The 26,463-nt window shown below is 37.8% G+C and overlaps 1 protein-coding gene and 1 non-coding gene across 20 annotated transcripts in view; one reads left to right on the top strand and one right to left on the bottom strand.

Moving 5' to 3' along the window:
* Window positions 1-26,463, bottom strand: part of LOC128542760 (CLIP-associating protein 1-B-like) — a 70,198-nt gene that overhangs the window by 31,836 nt on the left and 11,899 nt on the right. For 17 of the 19 annotated variants that reach the window (XM_053512744.1, XM_053512743.1, XM_053512748.1 and 14 more), the window contains exons 3-12: window positions 18,798-18,876; window positions 18,498-18,601; window positions 18,314-18,405; window positions 18,150-18,225; window positions 15,992-16,089; window positions 15,703-15,767; window positions 2,025-2,153; window positions 1,797-1,870; window positions 879-971; window positions 267-412 (exon numbers count right to left, since the gene is read on the bottom strand). In XM_053512744.1, coding sequence (XP_053368719.1) covers window positions 267-412; window positions 879-971; window positions 1,797-1,870; window positions 2,025-2,153; window positions 15,703-15,767; window positions 15,992-16,089; window positions 18,150-18,225; window positions 18,314-18,405; window positions 18,498-18,601; window positions 18,798-18,876 — 956 coding nt within the window. Of the gene's footprint in view, window positions 1-266; window positions 413-878; window positions 972-1,796; window positions 1,871-2,024; window positions 2,154-3,975; window positions 4,067-13,686; window positions 13,810-15,702; window positions 15,768-15,991; window positions 16,090-18,149; window positions 18,226-18,313; window positions 18,406-18,497; window positions 18,602-18,797; window positions 18,877-26,463 lie in introns of those variants that run through there. The other 2 variants (XM_053512758.1, XM_053512757.1) reach the window with 2 other exon arrangements.
* Window positions 19,322-19,453, top strand: LOC128543530 (U4atac minor spliceosomal RNA). Its single transcript, XR_008365752.1, has one exon. It is a non-coding gene; the product is annotated as a U4atac minor spliceosomal RNA (small nuclear RNA).

The raw sequence follows: 26,463 nt of genomic DNA, 5'->3' as shown, positions 1-26,463 counted from the left end.
AGAGAGACAGAGAACATCACTGTTCACTTTACATGCTTACCAAATGATGCAGATCAATTGATTATTGTGTGTATATTTTTCAGTGCACTTTAACTATGTTGAATGTAATGTAGCACATGAACCCTAAAAGCAACTCTAAAACCTGTTAAACACAAACCATAATGCAAATTTAATTATTTGATCTTTTCCATTACAGCCTTTTTAGAAGTGACATCTTTTTAACTAACAGCCATGCGAAGTGTCTGGTGAAGAAAAACTGGATGTACCCCAATGTGATGCAGGCTTCACGGACAACTTGGGAGCGCAGGTCTTTAGCAGAGAGCTTAAACGCTCCTTCCATCTGCCGCAGTTGTTGGAGGAACGTTTCATGATTGGTGGCGCCAGCGAGCAACAGCGAACGCATCTTCTTTAGCTATAAGAAATAAACAACTTTATTTGAATGCATGTACAAAATCTACTATTCAGAGCTTTAATTTAGTTAGTTCAGGAGAGGAAGAGGGTACTCGGGGTACACTCCTATTATTAAGTCAGATTTATTCAACCACTTTATTATTTATTTACCTTCCTGCTTTATTCCCTGACTTCCAGACTGCATTAATTACTTTTTCAGACTTACTTACTTACTTTACTTGCTTACAGATATTGTTAGTGTGCTGATTAATTGTCTTATTTTTACCCATACTTACTGGCTGACTGATTGCTGTTCACTCACTGACTCAGAGCAGAACAATATTCAGATTCAGATGCCTTAGGCACAAATGGATGCTGCCTGATTAATTTCAGAATCTACTACAGATTTAATTTAATAAATAATCTAGAATTCCAACCTTAACTTTAATTTTATTAACAAAAGTAGGAAATGGCTGGAAATCGCTCACCGCGACCACTCTGTGCTCCCAGTCTTGTTTTTCATCTGAGAGGATCTCTCTGATTTTATTCATGGAATCCTCAAGCTCTCTGCTGGAGTAAATCTGAAACAGGCACAAAGCACAATCCTCATGAACAGAGCCGGAACTGTCTGCTCTCCAACATGTACAGCCTCAGTGACCATTCGATTTCTGTTACAGCCGTGGAAAATGACAAGACCATCATACTTCACAAATCAGATGGAAAAAATATGAGTGTAGCCTTTTATTCATTACACATTTCTATCCTTAATTTTTTACCACAAAAACCCTAGTGTACGCATGGGCCAAAGAAAGAATGACCAATGGGGCATTTCCTTGAATGACTACTAGGAGCTGACACCGAAAGGAGTTCAATCCCCATAGACCCCTATGTTAAAATGTCCAACATTACAACAGAAACAAACATGTTTGTAAACTCTTTTGGCCTTCATAGCCTTCCTAGAGTTCCCATTCATGACAACTGTACAAGCGGAGAAGTCTTATAAAACTCTAGTTACAATTATAGTGAGCCATAAAATTATGAATAATTAAGTGTCTGTGCTTCAACCAACAGCCAAGCTCTGTTCGTTCTACTCATTGGTCCATTTAGGGATTAACCATATTTCAGGCGGAGTCAGCTCCTGCCACGATGGAGACGACCAGAGCTCCCACAATTTGCTAACAACTTCCAAAGTGCTCTTAAGAAAACCTATAGGTGACACCATGGAGTGTTTGTTCTGTTATATACAGTCTATTAGCGTATACCAGTGGATGAAGGCTTTAAGCCGACAGCACAAATGATACACAGCACAGATGGATGATGAACAGAATATTTTACCTTGAGCAATTTCTTTAAACACATTAAAGATCATCAGGAAGTAAAACGTTATTTAATAAATTGGCTCTCACCTGGATGGTGGGTACATCCTCAAAGGCACGGATGAAATCCTCCTCATCCACAACACCAGCACCTGACTCTTTTCCTGTGGAAAGAACACACAAAATACACAGATACATAATAAGTCGATTATATTAATTATTCAACGTCATTATTTACTATATAAAATTTCCAGTTATGATTCTTAAAAGAAACAGTGAAAGTTGTGGTATAATATATCTGTTAGGGGCGGGACTAACCTGTGCTCTTGGTGCTCGAGGCAGAGCTCGGCCTGCGCATGGATCCTGTCCTGCGGACAGACGTTGCTCCTTTAGAGGAAGCAGATGAACGTCCTCCATCCACAGAGTCATCATCATCTACGGTCTTATCTGGGGGGAAAATTTAGTGAAAATAATTCTTGATATCTCTCAGTGTAAATGCTTTCAAAATGCATTATTCTGTATAGGTTAAACGTAATTACAGATAATAAATCCACATATTTAATAGACACATACACATATAAATTAAGTGTGAGTGATTTAAAAGGTAAAGAACCTTATCATGGAGTTGTTTAGCCTAATCACTGTTTGGTGCCAGCATTAGGTTTAGCAACTCTGAACCAATAAACCTACAGAAATGGTAAGGCGTCCTTCCTATAGTCCTGAACTCACTTTAGCAGAAGAAGTGAAGATAGCAGTGCATGCGTGGCTCGCAGCTCAACTCAAAACATTTTTTAATAAGGGAATATGAAAGCTTGTTAATACAGTAAATAGACAAAGTGTATTAAAAAGCAAAGAGATGTTGTGGAAAATGATGCATTTTGTATCACCCTTGTATATGTAACAGTCGTCATTGCTGGCTAGTAGTAGTGTAATGTTATGTGATGCAATTTTGTTTTTAAAATACTCTTGATATGTCTAAGATCTTCTTGTTGTAATATGACATCATAGCTGGTCATAAGATCACATGATCTATATACTAGACTAGTGGATGTGAAGTCGTGAAAATGTTGTGAGAGATGGCCCAGTCATGATGTGATGTATGAGCTTGCCATGTGATGTGATGGTGTGATAAGATGATGTGATGCTCACCATAAGGTGATGTGATGTCAGTGTTAGACTAGTCATAATCTCATGACGTGATAAAGTGATTAAAGAGCACAAACAAATAAATGTGTGACGTGAGAGCTAGGTTAGCTTTAGGGTGATGTGATTTTTAGTGCATGGCTTGTCACTATGTGATGACGTGATGTGAGTACTGTACTACTCTCTCCTTAATGTGATGTTTTCCTTTCAAACGTGACCCAAATAAACACGCACATCAATTCAGATCACTTTTGCTATCCTAGGTTTAATCACACCAGAGGAAAGGGCAGTTTCAGAGGATGATAATAATAATACATATGGCTTTGTCGTTGTCTCTCGCTCACTACACCTTACTTTTAGTACTCGAACCATTTATAAACGCTTACATTTTTACAACACGAAGATACCGGAACGGATCAGGGTTAATACGTAGGTAACTATAATAACACCTTTAAACGTCAGGTCAATGCTAGGCTAAATGGAACGTGATAGCAATGCTAGGCTAGTCGTGGTTATGGGGTTCCTCTATGAAGGGCACTCTCACTGCTATTCAGCACAACCTTATATTGGAAGTGCCTACACATTTCCCCTTGAGTCGTACACGTGAGAGCTGCACTGAAGTGTGCCAGATCGGCAATCAATTTCAATGAATTATTAACACGCACACACACACACACACACACACACACACACACACAGCTTGAAGTCATCCTTCATCTTTCTCCTACATGCTTCTTGTGATAAACACCTCTTCCATGTGTACTTAATACTACATAGATTTATTATCATAAACATCGTATTTCAAACAAGGCAGTAAGATGAGCAGAATTGAGACACTGACAGATTCATCTTAAGATCAATGAACAGTATTAATTATCCACACCATACATTAAAACAAGACACAGATAGTGACAGATCCATGAAAAAATGCGACATCTGTTCTTAGTCCTTTCCACTGCCACCGCTTCATGACGCTCTCGCTCACTCTGCGTTAAAGATCAGCTACAGTTCACACCCTTCCGGCATTCACACCCAGTGCTGCTCTATCTGTTCCCGGCCCTGTATCTCCCTCTATCCCTCCCCTCTTTTCCTCCCTCCCTCGATGGAAAGAAAGAGAGATGCTTACAGGCGCAGATCCTCCGGCATACCAGCTTCCTCAACATGCCGTCACACTCTCTGGCTCAGCCTCATGCTGCCTGTGTCTCCACAGCCTACCCCTCCTCTCCTGCTCACTGTGTGCGTGTGTGTGCGTGCGAATCTAAGGATGCTCTTGCCGAGCGTGTGTTCGAACGTGTCGATAGGCAGTCACTGAACATGAACATCTCTGCATGATTCATTCAAGCACACTCCCTCCCCCTGCATGTGTGTGTGTGTGTAACACCAGGAACACCAGAAGGAAACATTTAGATGATGTGTCACTCTGTAAATGCACCTCCCAATTTTACGTGATGGGGGAAGGGGTGACATGGCTGGGGGAGGGGGCTAATAAACACACAAACACACACACCTATCACACACGTACAACCAGGCTGGGCTCAAAATTATGTACATGGTATTATGTATACTGCACCTGTATACTATATACTGTATGATATCTATCAAATATAAATGTACAAATTATATGTACAATAGTACAGTGTGCTAAATGCAAGGAAGAAAACATGACAGTGCATGTTGTAATAGAGAAAATATTGTTCACTAGCCTCAGAATATGTCTAAATATGATTCCACCAAGAAAGTGAATGGGTCGTTACTATAAAAATAATAACATATTAAAACAAATGGATTAATAATAGAGTTGGGAAAAAAACTTATTCAACTATGTATCGTGATTCTTTTGTGTGGCAATTCCTGTATCATCACACTGACATCAAAATCGAGTTTTTAATTCCTTTATTTATATATGTTTCTATTTGAGATCGTAAAATTTTGCAGTTTCTTTATAATCCTGCAGGTGGCGAGCTCTAAATTAGTTGCACAGCATAATATTGTTTGTAGTAATTGTGTATGTTTGTTTAAAATTAAAAACATCTGGAAAAAAATATTGAATCAGGACTTAAAATCGTGATACAGAATCGTACAATACAAATTTAATCATCACCTATGTATCGTGATAATATGGTGTAGGATGGCCCCCGGTGATTCCCATCCCTAATTAATATCAATCTTTCATTTAAATCACTAACTGGTCAGGAACTAGTACTCAGAGCTGCTGTTATAGACAATCAAGAGCACTGTGGTGGTAAATACAGTACTATATATGAACATACTCTATTAATATTTGAATGAAGAGTACATTTTAGCAAATGCAGCTCTCTCTTAAATTTACCTCAGATAACCTCAGCCACAGTTATCACAATCCCAAAATATTCCACCGTTGGTTGTTAAACCAAAAATAAAATACAAAGCAGAACATATTCTAAAGCGGGTCAAAAACTGTCCCAAAATGTCTTTATTTCAGAGCAGGAGTTTAGAAGGTAAATTAGCACGTACATTTAATTTCATGACTATCATTTTAGTTGTTCTTTTATTATGTAAGCTGCTACAGAGAGTTAAGAGCCTTAGAAGAAATAATATAAATGTAATATTCATTATACAGTATATTAATGCTAAAGTCTGACACAGCCACAACTAAGATAACTATGAATAAAATGCTATGCTAGTAGAGTAGCAAGCTATTGAGCCATTGCTAACAGTTTTCTATTAGTCTTTGCTTGTTTAGTCAGATTAAAAAAAAAAAAAAAAAAAAATTAAGAGACATTTTAGGCTATCTGAACCATTTTACCTTCATATGATTTAATTAATTTTTTAATAATTCCTGGTATTTTAGCACTTTTAAATGTGTTCAAATGAAAATCTGGAAGAAACACGCTTCTGTATTTTTAAACTTTTACACTATCAGTTCTGTGTCTTGCCAACAGTAAAGCATCCTGAGACCATTCATGTGTGGGGTCGCTTCTCACCCAATGGAGTGAGCTTACTCACAATTTCGCCTAAGAACACAACCATGAGTAGAGAATGGTAATTAAACTTCAACCAACCATCTAAGAACAGTTTGGTGATGAACAATGCCTCTTCCAGCATGATGGAGCACCTTGCCATAAGGCAAAAGTGACTCGAGGAACAAAACATAGAAATTTTTGGGTCCATGGCCAGGAAATTACCTAGACCTTAATCCCATTGAGAACTTGTAAATGGCCAAACAAAAACCCACAAATTCTGACAAACTTCAAGCATTGATTATGCAAGAATGGTCTGCCATCAGTCTGGATGTGGCCCAGAAGTTGATTGACAGCATGCCAGGGCAAATTGCAGAGGTCTTACAAAAGAAAGGTCAACACTGCAAATATTTTTACTCTTCGCATGAACTTAATTTAATTGTCAACAAAAGCCACACTTAATGAAATGCTTGTGATTATTATTTAGTATACCATAGTAACATCTGCCAAAAGATCTAAAAATACTGAAGTAGCAGATTTTGTGAAAATTTATATTTATGTAATTCTCAAAACTTCTGGCCATGGCTGTAAACAGAGGGTTAAATTAGCATGTTTAGGGATTAAACACTCTTGCAGATCACCTACTGTTTTCCTAAAATGTCACTGGCTAATTGAAGATCAGACCATCTGCCCCTCTAAAGTTCTCCCTCACTGTAATAACACATGGCAGATAAATCTGCACCAGAAGCATCCAGACACAGGCAGTGGACCTATTCTGATGCATCACCGGAGAAAGTGAGTCACTGAACGGACACTGCTATTGAAACACGGCGTGCTGATGGAGCAAACTGGGTTAGCTAAGTGATATTACAGCTTGGGGTGGGGGGCTAAAGAGCTACATTTAATTGTGATAAAACAGACATTACGTTGTCTTTTTTAAAGATACTATTACTATGAGTACATACATGATAAAGAATATTATATACCTTATACATTATAAATACATTAAATACGGCATTGACATCGGTACCAGAGGGGTTGGGGTTTTCTGAAACTCCTGATCTACTGGGCTGTTTACACACAACCATCTCTAGCGTTTAGAGAGAGGGTTAAAAAAGAAAACTTCAGGTTCTGGTCTGATGAGTCTTGATTTCTGCTGTGACATTCGTAGAATTTGGCACAAACAACTTGAAAGCATGAATCCATCCTGTCTTCTACTGTATCTAACAGACTGGTGGTGGTGGTGGTGGTCTAATGGTATTTTCTTGGCACACTTTGGGCCCCTAAATACCATTTGAGCATCGTTTAAATGACACTCCCTACCTGTGTATTGAGTGTTTACTAATAAATAAAATGCTTTATGATGATGAAATGGCATATGAGCCGCTACACTGTTCTTAAATGAAATCTAAATAAATATAGGAAAAAAAAAGCATTTCCAATCTTTGCCTTCAATCCTCCCATGTGACAGAGGACAGATGCGTAAGACTTGGCCAAGATCAAATCAGAGAAAAAAAATGGGAGAAATTCCAAGAAAAAATGTACCGATTATATTTTTTACAAGACGACAGATGTAAATCGAGTTGTTTATGTCAAAAACCTAATGACGTTATTTGCTACCATTATTCATATGCACAAGCACATAATCAGCAAAATGTGAGGAAAACAAGAAACATCCTACTGATTCATCTATAATAACTACTCAAGACAACAACATAAAACACAAAACTACACAATACAACACTTTTGATGTTTGGCGTATCCTGATGTCTTTTTTTTTCAAAAATGGGCCACCAAAACAATAAGGCCACATTAAACTATTAACTTATAGTAATAAATAATAATTAGATAAAAAAAAAAGTAAGGAAAGCTTCATTTTGTTTTTGAAATATTGTAACAGTGCAAGGATATTAAAGTTAGTCGATATAAGTTATGATAACTACAATACGTTTAGAATAATAAGCCATACGGGTATTACGATATTATATCATGGGATAAAGACATCCTGAGTGATAAAGTCATTGCGAGAATTCCTAGCTTTTAATAAAAAAGCTTTTTAGGAGGCCAATATTAAATTCATGTATAAAAACTACGCTTAAGTAAAACTTTTAATTAGTCACAAACCTTTGTCCTTCTAGAAGTGAACATCATACAAGAACCACCATTTAATGTAAGTAACCTTATAATATTTCTCCACAAGGTGGCAGCGTTCTCTATTTTTAAAGCATCACACTGTCTCGGGTTCCCAACCCTGGTCATGGAGGACCTTCTGTCCTGCACATGTTTCATGTTTTCTCTGGCCTATCACCCCCCGCTTAGTTTCAGAAAAGGCTGTTAGTTAGCTGATTAGTTAAATCAAGTATGCTAAGAGCAGTCTTTGAGTGCGAAAGCATGTAGCGAAATCCTAAATTAAAGTGGATTAGGTATTATTGCTGAGGCTGGATGTTATACATCATTAGTAAAGTAGTTTGTAAAATATGCATACACATTTAAGCTTAATTTAAAGAGAAATGTCAGTGTCTATCTGGCCAAAACATACAGACAGCCAGCCTTGCCGCACACTAACTCTTTGTGACAGTTGACTGCTCACGCCATAACTCAGAAAATGAGTTCAAAACAGCCAAGACACATACCAAACACTGAACCTAGTAATCAACACATTCCACACAGACTTTTAAAATGCTGAGTTTGGACATAAGAGTTATGAAGTGAGATGGAAATTATATGCTTGCTTTGACACATGGCTCAAAGTCGACTAAAAATGCAGAGATGCACTATAAAACTGAAATGTTACAGTGTGATGCCTCAGTTCACATTTTATCCAAGATGAAATGCACTAATCCTTAGAAAGAGGAGAGGGAAGAAAAAGCTGGAACGCAGGAGGTTTAGAACTTGGATCATTACCGCAGACCAACTTGACATCAATTGGAGCAACAAAAGCTGCACAATGTTGCACAATGTGTCCAAATCATGTTTTTTTTAAAACTCTCTTGAATAAAACTAACTTTGCAAAATAAAGGACTCGATCACATGTAAACAGTGTCCTACTTTGGGGTTATTACAGCTCAACTTGTGTTAGGTCAACACTCATAGGAGTAGGATTTAACTAGGTCAGGATGTGTCCTTTAGCCATCCTTTAAAATATGGCCTAAATTTACTCCTCCACCATAATATATGTCTCCAGTCAGGCTGTTTCAGGAACCTCCTTATTAGGCCTCTCAGGTCAATGTGCTCCCTAATACTCAGACACCACAGATGGCTTCCTACTGTAAATAACATTCCTAACCACAGGGCTGGAGTCATTCATAAAGTCTACAGCAGTACTTATCGCTATGAGAATGAGGAAATGTGCATGAAGTGCTCAGCTGGTCGAGGGAATTTATTCTTTTGAACCAAACATAGAACATTTAAGCTCTTACACTCAGGACCAGAGCCACAGGGAGGACTAAGAATGAAAGAAACAGTAAGATACTGTATGTAAAGTGACTCTACAGTATGTAGATTGCAGTCCATGACATGCATTATAAATCATTTCCTTTATACAAAATAAAGTCTTGATTTTAAGTAAATAAACAATCTCCACATGTTTTTTTTTTTTTTTTCGTTTTTTTTTTTTTATTGTTAGTTGTACCCTGCTTTTTATAAATGCACACCATGAATGTGTAACTGCAGTTGCCAAGACACAGAAACCTCAGAAACCTCAGACATGGACACCCTGGACAGAACTGCAGTGTGGGTATTCCAGCTTTGGCTCAGACAGAAAGAAAAAAAGGAAACACAGGACGCTTCTGTTCAGGGCAAACCGATACACTGTTTAGAACAGCAACAATGAACAAAGAGCCCTCCTGAGATTCATCACATCTGAAACGTGACAATGACACTGTGTTCATCACAAGAAACCACAGCATTTCTGTAACAAAAGATGAGAACATTTTCCCTCTCACCATCAGAATACTAGCACTATATCTAACTATTACTTCTTGCTTTTAAAGCATTCCAACAGCTCATAATTAACCGTTCATTACGAAGTAAGTAAGCCCTGAGCCTAATTATTATTATTATTATTGTGTAATATACAACGTTTAGTTCCAACAAAGTAATCTGAGTGGTGATAACAGAGCAAAACAACAAGGGGACATTTAACTATACAGTATGTACACAACACTTAGTTCTGACCGGGTGTTCAATTGGAGGTGAGGCGTCCCACGAGTGGTGAAAATAACCGGGAAGACCGCTGGGACATTTAAACACTACGAAAACCCACCTGATTAGCTTATGTCATTTTAAACAACACTTTGTTTAGCGGAATAAGAGAAAATATGTAGGAAATCTCACAAGTTTCTCACTACTGTCCACCATCTCATGGTGCTCCACCAGTCATGAAAAAAAATGTATTGGCAGAGAAAAATAACTGGTTAAATAAGCAAACAAATCTGATGATAATAAATGTCATATGGGGAAGTTTTGCCTAAAAGCAGTAAGGTTATGATGTTGTACTTAATATTAGCACAGGGTGGTGTAGTGGTTAGTACTGTTGCCTTGCACCTCCAGGGTTCAATTCCCAGCCAATCTCGATTCCCGTCCCGTGCTTGATGGGTTTCCTCCGGGTACTCTGGTTTCCTCCCACAGTCCAAGATATGCAGGTTAGGCTAATTGGCGTTCCCAAATTGCCCGTAGTGTTTGAGTGTGTGTATGTGTGTGTGCCCTGCGATGGATTGGCACCCTGTCCAGGGTGTACCCTGCCTTGTGCCCTAAGCCTCCTGGGATAGGCTCCAGGTCCCCATGACCCTGAATACAGGATAAAGCGGTATAGAAGGTGAGTGAGTGAGGGATGCCTACAGCTGCATCTCAGCCGTGCTGATATTCAGTACAACAGCGCATCCTCTTATGTCATATTGCATAATTTAATCCTTGGATTACCCTTTGACCTTGCTGAACTGCCCCATTCCTTCTGTAACTGTTAAAGAACCAAGAATGGCTCTATTATCCTTCAGACAATGGAAAGAGATGGAAGATGAAAAACCTGTAAAGACACGAAAGGATTTGATATGTTTGGCCAATATAAAACACTATAAAAAACGCTGCACACATCTAAATGTGCTGGTTTATGGGGCACTGCATAATGATATCTTGGCAACCGAAAATATCTTGAAGATATTTTTTGCAGAGGGGAGCTGATGTGGTTCGAGAAGAAAAGAGCTCAGGCCTGGCACGCAGCCACACGGTCCCAAGTGAGGGTGGAAATCCAGCTTGATCAGGACAATAGGGCGCTGAGCTCTGCATGCTGCAAATATTTCTCTCTGTAAATGTAACACTTACACAATCGGCTCTGAGAGATGCACGATTTTTTCTCATAAGTTTAAAAAAAATCAGTGTTAATGTCAGGTACAAGATGAAGAAACACATTCTTAAAAAAAAGGACGTTCTTATTTTGGAAAGTAGTGTCACTGTGCGTGAGCTCAGCACAATAAAAGAACGAGACATACCCAGCGGGTCCTACACACATTCTTTAACATGCACTCAAACACACACACACACAAACATAAGCATGCGAAGATGCTGATAACACAACCATCAAACCCAGTAATACCTTTAATGTTCTTCTACAAGGCAGCCATTTATACACACATACACAAACAACTGCGCACGGATGCATTCACAAACAATCAATAGATTTCTCTATTCTATGCATACATGTCATAAAGCTGTGATTTCAGTAACATCACAAAAAACATTTAAATTATTTTTTAAAATATGTACACACAGTAAACCGACTCCAAACGACTGGTTTAAATGACTTCTCTGACCAGTTCTAAACTCTGTGGCCTGTCGTTTCATCAGCATCACAGCCACAAGTCTACTTCCTATGTGCAATTAGTTCCCATTTACTGTATGACATGCAAAAACAGGAAAACTGAAACCTTCGATTCATCATATCCTGTCTTTTACAACCTCTCGTTAAGCTTGACTAGAGCAGAAATAAAGCTCATAAAGCTCCCAACTTACAGCTGAATTAGTTCGGTTCTCTTTATTTGTTCGATGCCTAAAAATGAAAGCAAAACCATTTTTATTCTGTCATATACAAACTTTAAGACGGAAATTGTTGAAGATTCAAACTAAAAGTGCTGGCTGTACTACACAACAAACTAAAAAACCTGCAAGGACTTTTTTTTTTATAATAAGGGGCATTCATTAAAATGAGCGAACTTACTTACTTACTAATACTGTTCTGCTCTTTTTTGCGTTTATCGTCATGACAACCATTTTTGGATTGCTTGTGCGCTGCAATATCGATTACTTAAATATAGCTGTGTTTAAAATGAGATGATGTTTTGGGAAGTGTGATATAATTTCCAAGGCAGATTAGTTTAAAAGGGACACTCTTGAGAAAACCAGGAGAAGTGGTAACACTAGCTACAGTACAGTAAACACTATCAATAAACTTGTTGCCTGGTACTGTATATGCAGAAATAAAATACCATCCCTAATTATTCATACTCTTAAAAAATGCCATCAACAGTATATTAACAAGCTTGGAGCATTAAAGTAAGCATGCAATGAAACTGTCCCACTAGGCACTTCAGTTCTGCAAGCAGTAAACAAGTGCTTTAATTTAATTCATCTAGGAATCAATTTCGATAAGCGAACTTACTGAGAAAATACTGTTCTTCCTTTTTTAGGTCTGCCATCCCGATGCTTTTAATTAAGGACACCATGTCCATCATCTTAAAGATAAAACTCTTTAAACTAATAGTGCCACGTAGCAGTAACCAACTTACAGAAAGTTAAATAAAATATTTCATTTTGGCCTAAATTGCTTAAAAGTTCACCATGGATCATTCATTACAATATCATAACGATACCTAGGTGGTGATTCGATTTGTATTGCGATTATGTAAGCATCTCAATTTTATTTCAAAAAATTTCGATCATTTTTTCAATTTTGTTACAGTTTTAAAAACCTAGAACCATAGCTATAAAGCTTTACACATTTAAACAATAGAGTATAACACTGAATTGAAAATTAAATTCTACAAACAAGTTACATTTTCACTAAGTAGCACTTAACTCTAGTATGTAATGAGCCATAATTGTTATTTTTAAACAAACTTGGCAAATAATTTGCGGCCACCATACATGATGCTGTGCTGCCTGTAGAACGTGTAAGAGCTTAGAGCGCACCACCTGTAGGATTATAGAGGAACTGGAATGTTTCAACACCTTATATGCCTCTCTCTATATAAAAATTAATGACAAATTAATAAAAAATCGAATTAATTAGTCAGTGTCTCAATACATGAAATTCCTCCATCTCTGTTGCTTAATATTAAGAACAATGCTCGATTTTTTTTATCATTGTTCTTATTCGTATTATATGTATGCATTCGTACCCAGTTTAAAATAATGAAAAAATAAATAAACATAGTGTTTCACTATTTCTTTTACTATTAATAACAATAACCAGAAGACAGACATGTGTTTCTCACTGATTACTTCTGCAGAAAGACTAGGTCACGTTGCTCAAATTGCACAGTTTAAAACATTTAAGTCTTTAGCATGAATAGTTAATCCTGTGTGAGAAATATGAGAACTGACACAGTGCAAGATGTCACTCCAGATGAATGTAGCCCAATAAAATAAACCAAATCGTGCAGCAACTTGCATGGAGCCACAGGACGGAAGAGGGATAATGAAGGTCTATAAAAGAGCACCTGCTTCACTTTTAACGAAAAGGACGTTAGCTGTCAAACGCCACAGTCAACCTTACGTAAACACTGTGTTCAACTCACAGCATGCATCCACACACGGCGTGTGCATGAAATCTTAATCACCTGCCCGAGTCTATTAATATTCTCTAGAAGAAATGTCCTAAAACTGGCTGCTTGCTGAGCTCTTACCTTCCCCAGACGTCATGGCCAGTGTGCTGATGGTCGACGCAGTATTGTTAGTGTGTGTACATAAGTGCGAGCGTTTGCTCTCCTTTGCTCTGCATAGCTTCACTCTCCTGTCTTTACTGCTCCCTCCCTGCCTTCCTCCCTCTCTCCCTCTCCTCCCCTCTCTGTGTGATCTTGTGACTGCAGATACAAAGTGGCACCGTTCTCAAAAAAACGAGAAAAAAAAGAAGAAAAAAAAAAGCTGCAGCTGCTTGTTTAAACCTTCTTGTCTACTTTGCCGCAGTTCCTAATCCGATCTATTATTTCTCCTTCTCCATTTTAAATGCTCTCTGCTTGGCCTCCTTCAGAAAGGGGACTTTTCCATTCCAGTTAACCGGACGGGTACCCTGACGTGTGCTAACCTTTAAACAACACAAAGAAACACTGAGTCGCTTCCACCTCCTCCTTCAAACACTCAGCAGAATGAAGGATGCTTTAGAGCTCTTAGCCACTGCACTAGTTAACATTTAAGGCCTGGGGGTGTAAATACTTATGGTTCAGTAAAGAAAGTTTACAGTATGAGTGCTTGAAATAAAATCTGTGTATCTTTCAATCTGCTGAAAGCCATGTGGCCGATGTATCTGCCTGTCCCAATGAAGGAGGCGTGGCCGATCTGCCTGGCACTCCATCAACGTGAATAAGCAAAGGGGGTGTTTCAAGTTTCATGACAGTCAGGAGTAGTTCAGTGGTTGAGGCACTGGACTACAGTTCAAAATGTCCCAGGTTCAAACCCCACAACCAACAAGTTGCCACCGGTGGGCCCTCAAGCCTCAAGTGCTCAGATATGTAATGGGATAAAAATGTATGCCGCTCTGGATGAGGGTGTCTGTATTGTCCTTAATTACTGGTGATAATGTGTTATGAATATATTCAGAGGTCAAAATATACTGTAAAATTGCAGCACAAGCCTGACATGCGCGAGGACTTTACAAATCAGTTAGTCAGTTCCGACCTCTGCACCTCTTCATACCATTTTGTTTATTTCTCTTAGGACTACTACTGTATGCTGTTACTGTATGTATCATCCAATCCAAAGATCCAAAGAAATCCACCAGAAGACAAACCAGAAACAAGCCAACGAGATTAAGCTATGACATATACAGTATATACTATATACTGTCCTATAGTTCTGTGCAAAAGGCTTAGGAATGCATTGAACACATGCATAACAGATCTGTGCATACACAGCACCGGTACAGTATATTCATGTGCTTATATGAAATCCTTGCCGGTGTGTGTTAATGGGAAGACTTCAGACATTGAACTGTGTCTTTGGGTTTTTGGATATGTCAGAAAGAACCAAAGTTAAGAATGACTTTACAACTCCCAAAATTAGCATGTTGTTATTATTATTATTATTATTATTATTATTATTTATTAGATTTTTTTTTGGTCATAGAAACAACCGAAAAACAACAATAAAAACACGTGATCATGTGTATCTGTGCTATTTTACTGCCTTTATGACCCATTTTTACAATTTTTTGCTCAGTCATGTTTGTATAGTTGGTTAAAATGAAATAAAGTTCATCATGTTGCCTAGATTGCGCTGAAAAAAAGGATACGGCACTCTGTGCTGCACAATCTTGAACCTTATATATGATTTTTTTTTTTTTTACGAGCTACAGAAACAATTTTATTGGAGTGACGAGCCTTCTGAGGACACCTACTTCTTTTTTTACTTATACAAACTTTTTATTAGTTTGTCTGAAAAGGGCTCTTTTACAGGTTTCTTTTCTGACCAACAGATATTTTCCTGCTGGAATACTAATGTTTGTAAAATTAGAAATGTTTTTTATACTTACTTAATAATTAAGTCATAAAATTTACATTCTAGGATGTCTACATACACACACACACACACATAATGTATAACAAACACACAGTATAACAAATGTGCGTTAAAAAATTAAACAGGGTGCTTAAGCGTTTTGCCAGAAACAAATGCATACACACATGGGCTGATGTGTAATCACTCACCTGCAGACAGCACCATATTCCCTGATCGCTGTACTTCGTCAAATCTGCTAAAAATTACATTCAACCTAAACAAGAAAAAAAACAACAGAACAATGTTGCAGCTGCAGCAGTGTTGTGTACAGTCCAATGTGATCACACTGCCGTATGTTTGTAAGTGAGAACTTCCGTCACATGCCGGGACACCAAAAAGGGAACTTCTCAATAGGTCTAAAATAGAACTGCTACATTTGATATGGCAACAAGGTTTTGTTTAAATAATGATGCTAAAAATTTCTTTAAAAGGTCATACCGTGATTGTGGCAAGCCTTTTTTCCCAAGATCCATTCGAACTCTCTCTCCGACATGTCTGTAAATCTCTACAAGACAGGTCATAGCTCCATCTCGAACCTAGAGGACATAAATGCACCTTGAATTTCAATAAGTAACGAATTATGACTAAAATGAAGGGAAAACCTTAACTAGGATTATTTCAAATACTTATGATCTGTTGGATGCCACTGTACAGTGTTACTGTGAGAAGTTTGTGGTTGTGTGTGTCACTCTGACATCGCTAGTGAAGTTGCAATGGATCTTATTAGGCGAAAAGATTTTTTACCAAGTTTTTAATATTTAAAAAACAATCCAAAGAACAAGACCTTCTTTTCCCAAGAAATCTTCAACTTCACTTAATGGGAACTTTAACAACAAACATGGCACTCAAATTGTAGAATCTGTCGTGCAGTCTGGCTCTAGTGCACCAGGCTCCCCTGACCATGGTCTGAATGCGGAAGAAAAGATAACACTCGAAATAATCCAACGAGCTGCCACTTTAATGTGAATATGGAATTATTTCCTCTTTCCACTTCCCTCTTTTGTGCTCTTGACCCTCAATACAGTATATACGTACTGTATATATATAAAGCTCAATATATTATTAAAAAATCCTTCTCTCCATGCATCCATCCATCCATCCATTTATCCATTCATCTATTATTGGGTCGTGGTGGCCATGGAGCGATGCCCTCCTGCACAAGTGCCCAAGGCGCTGCAGATCACAATAATACACACTCACACATCAAATCATACGCTACGAGCAACTTGGACATCCCAGTCACCTTATACCGCATGTCTTTGGACTGTGAGAGGAAACAGCATTACTCAGAGAAAACCCACCAAGCATTTGTATAATGAATGTCTATATAATATAATACATACAGTATAATAATATGTAATAAATAAATACAAAATAAAATTTAATTGAACTGAATTTGTATACTCCATATACACACACACAACTTGAGGAGATATTCAAACCCTGGAGATGCGAAGAAACACTGTTACAAAAATACATAAACACTGTGACCCAATAGGGTGACCCAATAGGATTAAAATATGTATACTGTATATCAAACTGTCGAATCTAATATGTTACAAATTATGGCAATGAAAATAATAATTAAAAGGTGATCATATTATAGGCTGTTTTGTTTATTTTTTTCTCATAAAAAAAATCCAGTATTAGCTAGAGATGCACCGACTGATCCCAACAGCCTTGAATACAACCAAAGCTGTGCCAATCTCTCTCGCTCTCTCTCTGACACACACACACACACAAACACGCTCTCCAGAACAGCATGACATTGGGGAGTGCTCTGGCATTCACATTGTAACCTGGAGATCATGAGTTTGAATCCCACTAGAGCCGTCTGTAACCGGGCACTTTCACGTCACTTGAAGGAGCACTAGCCAAACATGTTATTCCCGCCCCTAACCAAACCAACCGTGTGTGTGTAAAGGTCATGTTTTGGAGAAGGCATGTGATAAGGTTCACCCTCCCTGTTGATTTTTTTCATTGGCAGGGGGCTTTTATTTGGATAAAAAGGCTCTGATCAGTAACCTAGAGAAAGTTTTGTAAATACTGAAGTGACTTGATAGACCAGGGTTAATTATATACATATAAAAAATACTTTTAATTAAACAAAAGTGTACAAGGTTACAAAAATGCTTATGTATGCTGTCTGCTTGTATGTATGCTTATTGTTTTATAATAGATTATAAAAAATACGAATCAGCCAAAGTTGGTACCGGCAGGTCATACCTTAAAAAAATCAGAAGTTGGTATTAGCTAAGAACATTGCATTTTTTTTACATATATCTTTTTTCTGTCTCCTTTAATTATATCAATTTGATAAAATAGCTGAATTGGTATTTGTGATTTTATTGGAATAAGCAATTAAAGCTTAATAATAAAAAAATGTAGCAAACAAAAAACTAATATTAAGTTTTTGAAGATGTTGGTCCTTCATGGCAGACTCTACTGTACACCCACTGATATACACCAACATACTGTAAACTGCTTTTTATGTAGTATATTATTTGGCCACTAGATGGCGAACAAAACCATGTTTTTATAACAAACCTCGTGAAACTGTTTTTTAACTAGAAACAAAAGAGCACCCTGTACTCACCTGACTTGTAGGGTCTCCTAACAGACTGCATATATGAGGCACAATCTTGCTCAGAGTTAAACCCTGGGCTCCATATCTTTTAAAAAATATATAAGGTAATGTAAATAATCATTTTCATTATTTACACTTATTAATTCACATAAATGATAAAAAGCCATACACACATATTTAGTGTGGAAACAAGGCAAAAACAGACAGCCTCTCTGGTCCTGTTGTTCTTGTGTTTGAATCCTCCCAACATTCGGTCCCATACGTACTGCAAACACAAGTTCACATGATTTAAAGCATAAAACACTGTTTGCACAAAAGACTGTGTAACATGAATTTACTACTAAAAGGGGTTCATACCTGTGGATTGGCAGCTTGATCCATTATTTTTAACAGCAGTGTCTGGGCTTGGTCTCTTACTTGGTCTTTGGCATCACCTAAACGGTCTGTTAAACTAGGCAGGACTGAAGACAAAAGGACAAAGACAGAAAACTTACTCCTCTTTTTATAAACATGAATATGACACAATAAACATGAATATTGGATCAGGCTAAGAATAGAACATTTAGTATAAAACTGTCCATTCTATAAGTGCAAGAGGAATATATAGTGAAATAAGAGGGGAATTGTGCAGTTTAAACATTAATCAACCTTTGTTACCTGTACCAATTTGGGGTTTAAAGCGATTTTGCAATCTGGTCACTAAAGCAGACACAATGTCCATTCCCAGAAGAGCCACCTAAAAGAGAAAGGCATAAAAATGTAAAAGGTTATAAATACATAAAAATAAGAAGGTTTTAAAAAATATATATTTTTTTAAATAAAATAAATAACCAAATTATGATTATTTTTTTTTAAATCAAATACGCAGTTAATTAAATTATTTTGTAAGCATTTGGCTTGTATTAGCATTCAGCTGTATAACCCCGCCCATTTGAGATCGGATTGGTGGTATGCAAATTAGCACAGCAAAGCCTTATGGGTAGTGTAAAAGTCGCTGTTTTACTCTCTTAAATTTTATAAATCGACGTGGAGATTCAAAAATAGTCAATGGGAAATGTAAATATTGTGATATATAGTATAGGATTACGAAAAAGAGTTAATCGAATGGGACCTAAATATACCTTCCATAAAGGAAATGTCGAGGTAAATGATAAGCCCTGTATTCTGCGCGCGCCTCTTTAACCTTCCTTGTCTTGGGGTGGCTTGGGCTGTTCAATGAACGTCTAGTGAGAACATCCCTGCTAACACCTAACCAACACAACCAGCATCACCTGAGCAGTTTCTGCTCAGGCTATGGTGCAATTTTTGGAACCCATTACATTCTGGTGAAAAAAAAAACAAGCAGGAAGTATGTGCCCGAACAGCGGCCTCTAGTGGATCATTCAGTATATAGGATTACTATATGTAATGACATTAAAAAATGACTTATTTTGTTTTTTTTTAACTAATATATTCGATTCAGATAGAATTAAATAATTTGTTTAGTAAGTGAGTATTAGTTATAAAATATAGTTAATATTTTAAGTATAACAATTTGATTTAATTGTTATAAAATCATGATCTATTTGTTCAACTTAACCCAAAAACACTGAGCACAAGGAAAAAAAAACTCAATTATGTAAGAGCTCCATTTACAATCATTTGGGTACATTATAAAACATAAGGAAAAAGTACACTGGGGAAACAGTTAATTACCATTTCGAATTTGTGAATAAACCTCAGCATTTTTAGCCACTAATGGTAATGACACATTATGGCAGGAGAACAACTATTTGTTCTTGTTGAGTCTTATGTTAAAAAAATATATTTATTTAAGAAACCATATCAGAAAGCAGGGCATGGTGGCTCAGGTAGGAGGTTCAAGCCCTGCTGTCAGGGCAGCCTCAAACAGACTATCGTTTCCCAGCTTTAATCCAATTCAATTAAATTTTATTTATATAGCACTTTTAACAATGGTCATTGTCTCAAAGCAGCTTTACAAAAATGAAAGACTTTAAAAAAAAAAAAAAATTCAGCTCAGTGGGTAAGGTGTTGGACTGCTAATGGGAAGGACCCAGGTTCAAACCCCTGCCCCACCATGTTGCCCCTGTTGGGTGCTTAGCAAGGCCCTAAACAACTCAAGTGTTTAAGCTAAAAAAATTAAAGATGCTGTGTCTGCAGTATGTGTCTATCTAACCTAACCCAGAAACAATTAAACTGTTACAGTAAATTAAGCAAAACCTTCTGACCAATCAGATTTGAGAAATTATTGATTCCACTGTGGTTCACACACGCAGACACAGACGAGCCAGTAGTTCTTGTAAGACAAGAGCTTGCTGCAGTTTAATGTTTCCTGGTGTGGATTTCCTGCCTGAGGGAACTACAGGTTTCTGGACTACATCTGTGGATTGCACGTCTATGAATGACTGAGAAGAGACACTGGAAATCAGGCATTTCAACTCCACTGTCTTGCTTATTCAACTTACCTAATGCACAGCATCGAGTTAGTCACATATTTAAGGTACAAGTACTTAGCATCATGATAGTATTCTACAGCATCACACCACTTTTATTTTTTGTTTTTATACCTTGGTAGGAACCAAATATTGTCAGATGCATAGGAATATCTAAAAGTTTTGAACTTTTAAAGATCCAGAGTGATTCCTTTTGTTTCCTGATGTTAAGGTAAGGGTTTGCTTGAGGTGTGTGTACATGTGTGTGTGAGAATAAGCTGTGGCAGAGCTGCAGAGGGACTCCTGGCCTCATTTCTACGTGTGCTATGGTTACACTTGGTGGAAATGACTGGGTTTCCAGGCCAGCTGTGGAAGAAGAGTTCTGATTGGTCTGGTCGGCTCAGGCGTCATGAGAACATTCTAGTAAATCAGGACTAAATAGGTCAAACGGTGAAGTGATGACAACCTGCCTGCTCACTTTTCACCACACAATATCATTCTTGGGTTTGTGATTTTAGTAAGTATGCGGAGGATTACGAGTTAAATCTGCAGAGCCTTGTCGCGCCGTACGGTCTGGTAGAAAAGCTCACTTAGAGTCTTTAGTTGTCTTCACAGGATTTTTTTCTAGGCCGCACACTGAATGTTTATTTAACAGAGGCATGAAGATGAACATGTGATTGTGAAAGAGTACAAAGAAGACAGTAGTGCTGCAGCTCTTCAGGTCTTTCACGCCTTCAGTCTGGCTGAACTGCATTCATTATGCGGGCTTCCCCCTGCAAAACCCTACTGCAGTACACACAAGAGCTGCAGCAAGAGCACTCACTCACTCACACACACACACACACACACACAATACGTCTGCACATGCTATACACCAGCATCAATGTTTCTGAAAAGCAATTTGGAATAAACTCAAGGCACAAAGTACAAAGTAATCACATCATTAAAATTCTTAGATCTTTTAGATCACACGTGTAAAAAAAAAAAAAAAAAAAACTTCAAAGAAATCATTTGTGACTAAGGTTTAATCTGTTACAGTAACAGTGATATACCATGAAAAGCTCCAGTGATTATAATGGAAAAATATTTCAAGCTCTATTATCATTATATTTTTGAATAAAAAAAAAAAACGTACTGGACTGCGTCTGTTTTAAGGCAGAAAAAATGAGTGAGTCATGGTAACGGGGATTGAGATGGCGCTTCTTTCATTATCATGCTGTCAAAACTAATCCTCACGATATATAAATGCATCCTTTATTATTTGCCCTCTTTTCTCCCCAGTTTGGTTGCCTGCCAAATCCCACACACCAGCCAAGTGTCCCTGTTATATAACAGCTACCAACCACAGCTTACATGAATTTCTCTGAGATAAGCACATCTTTTTCATCACAGGGCAGCAGGATGTACTGTGAGGTAAGCACTATCTGCCCACTTCCACAAACATGAGCTTACAGATGCCCATGATTGGCTAGTATCACTGCGACTGACACAAAGGAAAATAAGAATGGGACAGTATGTCATCTCTCCCATCTACTGTATATTTCGTTCTCCAGGCCTAGAACGAATCCCAGCTTGCAATCTCCTGACGATCGAGGGAATGCTTTTCGGTTGCATCACTCAGGAGTCTAACAGAAAGCCTACAAAAACAAATTATTTATTAGTCTCAGTGCATAACATGTGGCTCAGCTGCTGCACATGTGGCTGTGGTTTCCGAAATCCTTGAGTCTGTTTCAATTTACATGGTTTTCATTGTTTGCTTTAGCGCCAAGGAACAAAAATGCATCTTCCCATAGACGAAGCTGTTACATTTATTTTAGTAACATTAAGTAATGGTAAGGCTTTTTCATTTCCACTGCATAGAATCAAATAAACTTTAGCACCTTAATAAAATTGTATAAGATTTACAAACTGTGGCATTAAGATGATCAGAAATGGCCTAACAATGTTAACAAAAAGATATTCCTCGGTTAAGCCTTTATTTGTCTCACATACATTACTGCAGAGTGAAATTCTTTTCCTCACACATCCCAGCTGGTTAGGAGGCTGGGGTCAGAGTGCAGGGTCAGCCATGATACCTCAACCCCTACTTAACAAGGTTAAGGGCCTTGCTCCAGGGCCCAACAGCAGCAACTTGGTGGAGCTGGGGCTTGAACTGCCGACCTTCCAATTGGTAACTCAGAACCTTAACATACTGAGCTACCACTGCCTCAGGGCAAGTTTAATAATTAGTAATGACATCATGAATATCATATGTACTTAGGGAAATAAAAACAAACACAACACAAGCAGACACGCACAGAGCTTAGGGCATTATATTCTGCACTGTACTGTACATGTGGCCTTCACACACCCACACACACCTATACACACCCAATATCAATTACAAAGTCACTTTGTCTGGGAAGGAACTTTTGTACTTTCACACTTATTCTCAGGAAGATAACTTTAGGGTTGCAACTAACGAATATTTTGATAATCAATTCATCTATTAATTATTAAAAGGATTAATCTGATTACTACCATCACAATTACTCAATAGCTCTTATTTAGTATTCAGCTTTTAAATCTAACATGAGATTGTTTTGTGCATATGGTAACTATCATTCGATTAAAAATTATGTTTTAAAGGAACTTTCCTGAGGAAACAAAATCTAAAACCAAAGAAAAGCAAAGTTGAGGCAATAACATATAATTGTTAATTACACCTTAAAGATGGCGGATGGTAATTATGAAAGTTAAGTTGAACAAAAATTGCGCTAAAACCTGTGCTGAATGGCACATCAGGCGAAGTGAAGGGGCAGAGATTGAGGTAAGTGAGAATAGGACACACACTTGATGATAATAATGCTAATTAGTGTCTGTGTGTGAAAGAGAGAGAGAGAATGCACTTTTACATCTCAAAAGCCAGCTATTGTGTGTGTGTGTGTGTGCGTGAACTTAACTTAGAAAGGTTGATTGTGAAAAACTGGAAATAAACCCCCGACACCAACACACAGTCACTAATTATCCACATTCTCTCCAGGATCATGAATCCTTTCCCACTAGCCTGACTCTCGTGTCCTTCACAAAGCGGCCCTACCCCCGCCAGCGTCTTTCCCTCTAATTCTAGTGGCTGTTTTGTTCGAGCAAAGAATGAAATGTTCCCACACTCAGAAGATTTTTCCTCATGAGGGTGTTTGCCATTGCGCTATTACTCACTTTACTCCACTAAGCCAAACACATACACGTCAAGCGTTCACTGTTCATGTGAAAATCAAGCGCGCTGATGTCATCAACAAATCGACAATAAAATTTGTTTCAACTAATTTGATCATCGATTTTAGTCAATAATGTCGACTGTTCGTTGCACCCCTAATTAACATACAGGTACGTTAGTGGCTGGAGGTTCATCCTGTCGTAAGGTTGTGTGTGTCTGACCAGTTGTTATTCATACATTTCAAAGAGGCTCAGAGGGTATAAAAAATCTGCTTTGCACAATACGGATACATGCTTTTTTACCACCATTTTACCATGCTAGGCTACAGTATAAATAAAATTTAGGTTAGAAAATTTGGTAGAGGACATTGAGTTCGGTGAATGGTTGGATCTGAGTGAACACAGTCTAGTTATTCAGTTATTCAGTTATTCATTTTCTCCATTACTTTGGTTAATTCAAATTAATGGAACAGGTAACAAATCACAGAGGAGGTAGCATCACGGAGGCAAAATATTCAAATATCACTTAAGCGATATGGTTTGAAAAGTCAGATGAACATGTTTCATCCTAAGCGATAATTCATTTCCGACATCAACTCATTCCACAGATGAGACTGGACGCTGCTATGTTCGGGTTTTGGCAGCATCATGCTAGGCAGCTAACTTGGATTTGTGACATATGGTTTCTTCCTCAAACTAAACAGACAGTGATTTAGATTTAATGAACAAATATGGGTGTAAACGATGGTGTAATGGTAAGGAATGTGGCCTCACACCTCTAAGGTCGGGGGTTCTAGTCCCACCTTAGGTCTGTGTGCGTAGAGTTTGCATGTTCTCCCTGTGATTGGTGAGTTTCCTCGCAAAAACATGCAGTTTAGGCTAATTTGTGCTCCAAAATTGTGTATGGTGTGCATGTATGCACTGAAATGGACTGACACCTTGTCCATGGTGTACCCAGCCTCATGATGTCCCTATCTCTTACATCTCTCTTTGTTCTATGCTATATGTCCACAAAGCAACCCCCTTAGTGCACTTCCTCATTTCTTATATTCCTGAATATACTTCAGAAGGCTTACTTTTAAATATGAATATATTTAAAAGAATATGCTAATGTGCTTCCTATCGTACATTCACCATATGACTAATTCTCTTCATTCTACCCAGAGCATGATAATTACCTTTGTACCTTCTTAACAGAAGTATCACAAGGCATGTAGCTGAAAAACTCTGTCTGTCCTGTGAATAGACTAGAGAGTGCATTCAGACATATCATGTGTGTATGTTTGTCCCTCTCTCAGTTCGGGGGCCAGCTAGAAAGATTATCAAGGCGCGGAGGACACATCAAGCAACAATTCTTCCTCTAATTAATTGTACACGTGACACTATCCCTTATTAAAACTATATACTGTTGTTTGTACTATGTGATTGGGTATTGTTCAACTATTGTTCGTACTATGTGATCATGTTGCATGTGCATTCCTTATGTGTTGAGGAACTTATAGCCAGTTTGCTATGGTTTACAAGTTTGTACAAGTTAAAAAGAAATCTTATGTTTTTTTTTCCTTTTCACTGTATCAGAAAAACAGACCGAACTGAGACTTTTGTGTACCGTTACACCCCTGGTGTTTACTAAAGCAGGACTGGGTGTTAATGCCTTCATTTAAACACTTAGGAAAAACATACTGTAAATGCATGAGAGAGACAACACAAGCTGTGTTATATGACAGCAAAAGACATTTCTGCCGTTAAGGCACTAACACAGTGGGCTTTAGGATGTCATCATGGACTCCGATGGAATTAATCAGCACCAAATGATTGAGCCGTGAAATACACATCACTGCATGTCTCCTACCAGCAAATAAGTGATACTGTGTCTCTCTTTGGTGATTTGCACCCACAGGTTATTACATCAGGGTTGCCAGATGTCTGTGACGCAAATGGTATTTAAATGCTTGGTCTGAAAACGGAAGGAAATGTTGCTTAAATTACTCTTTAATGTATGCTCAAAACCTCATAAAATGAAATCTAATAAAAAATCTATAGCCAATAAAATCTCCCAAATTTGGGTAATATTCTATTTATTGAATTAGATTATTTAAATACAGTGTATTAACACAGAAAATGTCATTAGTCAAAATGAACACAGAAGGCACAACACCATGGCTATATTTTTACTTAATTAAAATGTATTAGACCCTTGCTTACAAAGGTCCCGATAAGCAACTAGCATGGATGACCGAATAGTGGCACTAGGTAGTGTTTAATGTTTAAACAAAACAAAAAAAAAGCAAAATTAGTTTATGGATATAAATTAACGATGCACCAATCAATTTGCCAGTGACCGCAAAAGTGACCGATCATTCTCAGATATATTCAGTTCTGTGCCAGTCAAATTAACACACATGGGCTCCCAAGTGGCACAAGAGAAATGAGTCCGGCTTATCACCCGGAGATTATGACTCTGAACCCTGGCTGAGTCTAGGGAACGGACTGGTCATGCTCTCATGGAGAGGGGATTACTTAGGAAAAATGAAAATCTATGAAACTCTCTCCACTTTCTGACCCTTAAGCTAGTAGACTAGCTGCTTTCGGCAAAATAACAGATTGTTAGCAAACACCTTGCTGATTCATGTTTGGAAAGGTGGAGTTCATTACTATTTTTAAATCATACATTTATCAGCTGTGCTACCATATCC

This window comes from Clarias gariepinus, chromosome 15, assembly GCF_024256425.1.
Source record: "Clarias gariepinus isolate MV-2021 ecotype Netherlands chromosome 15, CGAR_prim_01v2, whole genome shotgun sequence".
In the NCBI taxonomy this organism is placed as follows: Eukaryota; Metazoa; Chordata; class Actinopteri; order Siluriformes; family Clariidae; genus Clarias; species Clarias gariepinus.
Note: the sequence above shows the minus strand (reverse complement) of the source record. Positions and strands in the feature narration are given on the sequence as shown.